This window comes from Lytechinus pictus, chromosome 10 (assembly GCF_037042905.1).
Source record: "Lytechinus pictus isolate F3 Inbred chromosome 10, Lp3.0, whole genome shotgun sequence".
NCBI classification, from domain to species: Eukaryota; Metazoa; Echinodermata; class Echinoidea; order Temnopleuroida; family Toxopneustidae; genus Lytechinus; species Lytechinus pictus.
Window position 1 is genome coordinate 14,321,503 of NC_087254.1, and position 8,248 is coordinate 14,329,750.

Sequence of the window (8,248 nt, forward strand, 5' to 3'; positions counted from 1 at the left end):
GACATTTTAATATTACCCCATTGTGTTGAGAAAATGTATCGTCCGACATTTGCCGACATTGGCACAACGTTGACCAAATGTAGCTTTGCTACCTGGATCTCACACACATATACATCCCCCTTATTTCTCTCTCCTCCACCTTTCTCTCTTTCTGCCTGTGATTATCTTTCTTTTCCTACAACCTTTCATGTTACGAGACATTGTAAGTAGACTTAAGTTCTGATAAAGAATATTGTAATTATGTTTTTCGTTCATTTGCTTTGCTATCTTGTATTTCATGAGTTTTTGTAGATTGACCTCTTCAACATGTGCTGCTGGTCAATATATCAACAAAATAATAAAAATAAATAAATTGTTATGATAATAGCGAGTTTTCGCAATTGTAACGGGGACAAATTCTACAACATAATAAACCTATTGAAAATGCCCGTCAAATCGTAATAAGCAGCTGAAATGCCATTGTCAAACATTGGTGAGCCGGGACAGCTGATGGTCGTAAAATTCTGAGCAGACAAGAAACTGCAAATGTTGTATGTCCAGACGACGGATAACAACACTTTTTTCATTCACCAAATTTCGATAAAGACTAGTTTGTCATGAAGGGCACTGACAATAGATTCTCTACGTTCCAGAAAGCGTCTGCGTAGTGTTGCGCAAACTCCCTTTTGATGATGCTATACCATATTTATGTATAATTATCGTATTTTCATTATCATTTCAGCGTATTTTAGCAGACACCGCCACTTATGACAGTTCGACAACTAACAGTATAGAAGCTGCTGTCGTCAACGGTTAATTCTGGCATCATAGTAATTCTGCCTTCATCTGTCGTCTGGATCCTCTGTTCGAGGTCCAGTTAGTAAATCGTCTCGTTATAACTGACAAATTTGGTATCATCGTAGCTTCTGAATTATACATCGATGGCTTCCATGGATCACATATTACCACCCAACTTACAGTGCCCAATATGTTTGGAACTTCTTGATGATCCTAAACAGTTATCTTGTGAGCACACATTTTGTAAGAGATGTGTTCATGATTTGTTGGCATGCTCTTCACGGAGTGTTGAAAATTGCCTAAAATGCCCAGTTTGTCAGAGCACGACGGATGTCGGTGGTGGTATTATAGGAAATCTCAACACAAATGTTCCTCTCAAGTGTCTCCTAGAAGAGTACAGAAGTAAGAAGGGCCTTTGTGAAATGTGCGACAAAAAAGCAAAAGCCAAGCTCTATTGCCGTGACTGCGAAAAGGAGATGTGTAGAGCTTGCCTAAAAATCCATAACAAGTGGTCGCCTAACCTCAAGCATGAAGTTATTTCCTTAAAGGAGATCAGAAAAGGGGTGATGGTCTTCAACGAAAAGGTGTACTGTCAGGAACATAAGTCTGATGGGAAAGATCATGTCTGTACCGATGTCTGTAATACTTGCAACAAATTTATTTGTCTGAGATGTCGAATGCTGTTTCATGAAAAGAAAGGTCATTCCGTCTTTGACGCTGAAGAGTACAAGAGTTCTATCCGAAAAGAAATTGAATATCTCGTTGACCAAGGAAAAATGAAAAGTAAGACTCTCAACAATCATGTTGCCTATGTTATGAGTCAAATGGACCGTGTTATCGATCACACTGACAGCATACAGGCTCAAATAAACAAGGATTATAATGACATGTGCAAGAGACTAAAGGAGCGAAAACGGGCACTAGATTGGCAGTTGTATGTTCAGAAGAAGGAACTCTGCCAGAGACTAGAGGAAATGAAAGACACCAGTGTAAAAATGGTCGTGAATATCGAGAAGGCGAGTGAACTGGCTGGCTACAGTTTAAATGCACCACTTAGAGGGATCACCATTACCATCCATGAAACACTTTCAAGTGAATTAAAGACAGTCCTCGATACGGATAACCCAGAACAGAAGTTTTCTCGTGACATAGCTGAACGGGCTGAGGAAATAATGTTTGACCAAAAGAGTCAGTGCGATCAGCTAGAGATAGGGGCACTAGCGTACCTACGGGGGGGGCAGGGGGGGCACTCTGCCCCCCCTGACGAGTCACAACCCATGCAAAAACGTATATTTGCCCCCCCTGACGGGCTTGAAAAACCTTTTTTGCCCCCCCTGACGAACTTTAAGACCTCTAATGCCCCCCTGACGAGCTTGATGACCTTTTTTTATTTATTTATTTTTTTTTGTTTTTTTTTTTTTTTGCTTGTCAATTTTTTCCTGGAATGAAATCCTTTATTTGTGATCGAAGACCTTTTTTTTTTTTTTTTTTTTTTTTTGCTTGTCAATTTTTTCCTGGAATGAAATCCTTTATTTGTGATCGAAGACCTTTTTTTTTTTTTTTTTTTTTTTTTTGCTTGTCAATTTGTTCCTGGAATGAAATCCTTTATTTGTGATCGAAGACCTTTTTTTTTTTTTTTTTTTTTTTTTGCTTGTCAATTTTTTCCTGGAATGAAATCCTTTATTTGTGATCGAAGACCTTTTTTTTTTTTTTTTTTTTTTTTTTGCTTGTCAAATTTTTGGGCGGACGGTTTTGCCCCCCCCTGTGGAAAATCCTAGGTACGCCACTGGATAGGGGATATCTTATTCGTGAAATGTAGGCTGAAATGTGACGTAGGTCTCACAGAGGAGAACACTATCAATACGATGGCTGCTACCTCTGATGGTATGATGGCAGTAGGATACAGTACAGGGGGAATCGACGTCTTCAATGCTGATGGCCAACTGCAGACAACAGTACTCAAAGACGTTAATATCCTAGGGGTAGGATTCCTTTCTGATGGTCGGCGTGTTGTACTATCCACCAGTAATATCATGACATTGTACACATCAGAATGGGAGATACAGAGCACACGGTTTCAGACTCTAGCTCTTGATGAAGCAGGAATCGCTGACCTCACCATTGGCGATGAAAATCAGATCTACATCAGCTACAGGACAGCTAAGCAGATCCAGGAATTCACACCAGCTGGTGGAAATGCCATAAGAGTGATATCATGTCAAGGGTACGAACCTGGGCAGATCTGCAGCTTTGGGAATGGGTTCATAATAAAATCTAGCAGTAGTTCTTCCTGTACGGTGAGTGTCGTCGACTGTCAAGGTGTAATAGAACACAATGTATCAGTCGAGAACGGTGCTTTCTGCCATTCTGCAGTATGTCGCGAAAGGTCTATCCTCATCTGTTCATTCCAGGCTGATGAGGGGATACTCACTGTCAAGGATCACAATGACGAGTTGGCTCCAGTTAAGACACTCGTTCGTCACAGGATTGTGAAACCTGAAAGGCACTGGTTTTACCTTCAACAGTTCCGATCTGGGGAGATCGCCTTCTGTACGACAGAGAAGATTTACATCTTCGAATAGTTAAGTCAACCCCCCAAAAAAATTGATGGGTGTTTTGAGCCTTCCCTTTAGGCGTAACAGTCTCCACTGAACTTGTTTCTACAATGCATGTTGAAAAATATACTGTAAATATCAATTATCCGCCAAATGCTATCAAATGAACCTCTATATAGTAATTGTCGATAGGCTACTTTTATTTTGCCTTGTCCATCGATGTCTTCATCCTACATCAGGGCCCCGTCTTACTAAGAGTTGCGATTGATCCAATCAATCACAACTATGGACGGTTAGCAACGTCAACATCTATTATGTATGTTTGTTCAAAATATTTTCTAACTATGATGTATATTCATGCATTCATTGTTTTCTTGAAAATTCACTATGCTTCTTTTTGTTTACAAAGGATATCGTGCAAATTTTCTGTAGAAAAAATTATGACACTGATGGATTTCCATAGAGTTACGATTGATTGGATCAATCGTAACTCATAGTAAGACGGAGCCCAGGCAGGAATTTTCAGAGGTTTTGTCTGTGTCTTTCCTTCTACAATACTTCTCAATACTATAAGTTAAAGACCTAGTAAGTGACATCTACATAATTATGATTATGCACATGATCAACACTGGCTCTTTCAATATCGGCATTTTGCAGGGGGGGGGGGGGGGTTCTGTTACCTCACTTTTATTTGCGTTCACAATTAACATGGCAATCGGTGTATTCTGCCATACCTTTGCCATGTATAGGATCAATTAGTATTTGCTAGTGGTATATTTAGATGTGTGTAACGACAATGTCAAACATTGCTTTGTATATAAAAGTTTATACGATTTTTGTACTGTTTCGTGATAATTCATTTTATATTATTACATTCATTATAAAGGCAGTATTTTTTATAGAAATTCAATATTAGTTGTACATTTGCATATGGATTGCCAAATTCAAAAGGGAAATAAAGTATGACTACAAATTAGGCGTGTGTGCCTAGGTCCATTATGTTTAACGCAGCAAGCAAACACGCGCTTATAGCGATTTTGATCAAGTAAAACATACTGATATATGCGATATTTTAGTCTTGTTAATATAGATCCTGCCTCATGCTCGCAGGGTATGGTTGAAAATTTCAGGATATAATCTCTGTCGCTTGTAATATCAAAATACAGAATGTGTAAATTAAGTGCTATATACGAATGTTACGAATGCAGAAGAAAACAATAAATCAAATTAAATCAATTGATATTATTCTTAATCCAGAATTGGACGTTGTAGTATTTAAAACCGATCATAAATAATTCAAAACAGGCCTACATCATTTCGAGCGTACTCCGCTCTTCGTATTACATGAACCATAATATATTCAATTTATTCATTTATTAATTCATTATTAATTTTACGCTTGGTTAAAATTGACACGCCTACGTGTATTCTGGTATGTTTGATACTGAATTACTCTCCTGTTGACTGATATGTATGACTTTGTCTTGTCGTGTCATCAATTTGCTTATGAAATTGAAATTAATAAAATTGATGAAAGGGTTTACCAAGGTTAAATATGACGTAGAAAAAACTTATTCCAACTTTATTCCAACGGTATTTGGGATTAATTCTTACATCGCTTATAGTACTCGTTGTTAGATAATGGAACAATGAAAATTAAATGAGGTTTAGTTGTACAAATTGAATCATATAAACTATAGACGGATTATATGCATATGAAAATACTTTGTCCAGACTTGTGATTTAATTGAGTTTTCCAAAAGATTTGATTGAAACTTTGTATGAAGACGACGATAAGGATATGGTATGTAGCTTGGACGATAGTGATGGAATCAAGTCGGCTGTGGACGGTTGAGCATGGTGAAAGGACGACGACGACGACGACGACGGTGATGATGATGATGATGGTAATGATAATGATGATGATGGTGCATGTCCGTGGGAAGTGGGGGTGCTGAAGCACCTCCCAATTTTTTCTTGGGGGTGCTGCGTACGTGTGTTTCCATAGGCAGCACCTGCTGGAAATGACGAATGACAGAAATGTAATGAAAATGAACGACGTTTTGTAGAAACCCCCCCCCCCCCCACTTCATAATTTCCTACAGTGCTTAAAATGGCGCTTAAATTCATCCTTTTTCAGATCGAATATCAAATATTTTTAGCTCGCGCTTCGCGCTCTCATTTTTTAATTTTCATAATTTAAAAAAAATGTATTTAGAATGCCCTATTCTAGGTCTAAATCTAAACACGCATATGTTTATTCAGATACGCAGCTTTTTTAATTTATTTAAAACGTGCTTAAATTATAAAGATTAAGATCAGAATATCAAAAATTTTGTGCTCGCGCTTCGTGCTCACATTATTAATGTAAGAAGATACCCAATGACCAATCCTTTTCCTGATTTACAAAACATGAATAGAACGTCCCGTTTTAGGTCTGAAATCTCAATTTTGTTTTCACTCGCGCTTCGCACTCGCATCAATCGTATAGTTATATCGTATATACCTATCCTGTTCATGATTACAAAAGTGCTTAGAATGTCCAGGTTTTAGTTCAGAATGTCATAATTTTCAGCTCGCGATTCGCGCTCGCATTATTTAATTGTTGATATGTATCGTCTTCATGGGTAACTGTAGGTCCCTTTTCGATCAGACCAGAACGTGTGTTAAAAATATCTGCTCGCGCTTGCAGTAATTATTTGTTACATACGCATCTTGTTCAGGATCACAAACATTGCTCAAAATGTTCAATTTTCAGGAAAAATATACATGAAATTTCCAAAAGTTTTAGCTCGCGCTTCGCGCTCACACTATTTAATATTTATGTTCTTTAATGCTAAGAAGTGACACATATATTTATTTATATTCATATTTATATATAAAAACTAAAAAAAGTTGGAAATCTGATTTTGATCGATAATCCTTCCTCGGTTTTAGTCAATATTAATGTGTAATTAATATTAATAAATAGATCATTTAATTCCCTTTAAAATGATACCCTACATGATATGATTATGGTTCACATGGAGGTGCAGTGCCTTGAAATGTGAGGCAAGGTCAAAATTCAAAAGTTGCAAAATTACACAATATTGAAAGTCACTGTTCTTTTTTCCGTGGTTATGAGTGAGTTTCTCAGCGGTTTCTTTTGTTTTTCAGCACCTTAATATCAACATTAACATAGAATCAAACACACCTCTGTACAAGCAAACACATAACAAACAAACAAACATGCATGGGTATTTCAAACCACGACTCAAACCATGTTATCTCACAGAACCATCACGACATAAACCACCACAAAACATAAAAAATGAAGAAGCAAGGGCTTGATTTGAATGGATTTTCATCTCTATTGACACAGACAAAAGAATCATGTTCTGTATTGACTCTTCATGGCTATTTCTGCTCGTTTTGCAGCTTTTCAATTCAGACCTCATCCAACACTTTTGAATCCTGCTCTTTTCGTGATGGCATGATCATAAAAAGCATGGTATCATTTTAAAGAAAATTAAATGATCTTTTGAATGATGTCAAATATGCATTGTGTAACATTGGGAGATGGGAGAAATTAATGGCCAAACTCAGATTTCCAGACGTTTTTTTGAGGGGTATATATAGATATAAATACATATATATATATATATATATATATATAGTTGTAGAAATGGATGAAGAGAACAATGGTAGGCGTCTCTGTGGAAAAATTGGTAATGCCGAAAAAATGTCTCTGCCGGGAATCGAACCCGGATCCCCAGCTTTGAACGCCGGTGCCTTAACCACTAGACCACAGAGACGGGTTAGTGGCTAGGGCGACCCCGATCCGACTGACCGTCAGATAGACAGATTTTCGACACAATACCAATTATAATTTTCTCGGTCGGGTGTAGGTGGGTTTTGAACAATGACAATGACCCCAAAAATGGGTTCAATGATATTTAGTCTAGGGAAGAGAGGGGAAGCTTGATCTCCGGCTTTATCCCTATAGAGACCAAGATTTTAAAATATTTCTTTTCAGCGGGCAAATAATGAACACAATATGATATGCAAGTTGGACCTCATTTTAACAGGAGTACCAAGACCTAAAAAAAAGATTTCATTGTGTTCATCGTAGGGCCGACGTGTAAAATTTGACACCACAAATTGTCACCCCAGCACAAATTGTCGCCTCGCGACAATTTGTGCTGCACTTTCAAACATATTATGCCAATTTGTGTCGGCAAAAAGAAACCTATGAACCACAAATTGTCGCATATCACAAATTGTCTTCAACCACTAGTCTGGTGTGTAGTGTATGTGCGTCCTGGTGTGTGTCGTTGTTTGTGGTAAGGTTGTGTGCGTTGTGTTAGAGGTGAGTGCCGGTGTGAGGGAGGGTGAGAGGGTGTGTGTGTGTGTGTATATATGTGTGTATTATTATTATTATTATTAGTTTTGGGGGTTATATCCACTTGGTCTAGCAGTAGCAGTTGGTCAAACTCTCTGATCGTCGAATACCATACGAGCTGACCCATTTTCTCTTGCAACAGTAATTTGGTCTAACTTCCACTAATTGGTCTAATTTTATAGGACTTGGTCGAATATAATTGGTCGATATAATTGCCGAATTGTCGAATAGCCAAAATGGTTCGTCTATATCCCATATAAATATTTCCAGTCTAGGAATTAGACCAATTAGATATATTAGACCAAATAGAAATAAGACCAAATGGAAATTAGACGGAATGGTTACCGTAAATAGGCAAAATGACAATTAGACCAAAAGGTAAAATGGTTGTAGACGAAATAGGATAAGGATATAAACGGTCATTAGTCAAATTGGGTTTAGACGAACTGACAATTTACCTTTGCATGGGGAGGCTATTTTAGAGAACAGCAGCAGAGCCCGTGGAAAATTCGGTTTTTACCCACATGGTCTAACA

The 8,248-nt window shown here is 37.7% G+C and overlaps 1 protein-coding gene across 1 annotated transcript; it reads left to right on the forward strand.

Moving 5' to 3' along the window:
• Positions 1-815: 815 nt before the first annotated feature.
• LOC129269873 (transcription intermediary factor 1-beta-like) lies at positions 816-5,044 on the forward strand. The gene is made up of 2 exons (XM_064106130.1): positions 816-1,984; positions 2,567-5,044. The coding sequence occupies exons 1-2, from the start codon at positions 921-923 to the stop codon at positions 3,357-3,359; spliced, it is 1,857 nt and encodes a 618-aa protein (XP_063962200.1). The 5' UTR covers positions 816-920; the 3' UTR covers positions 3,360-5,044.
• Positions 5,045-8,248: the final 3,204 nt, after the last annotated feature.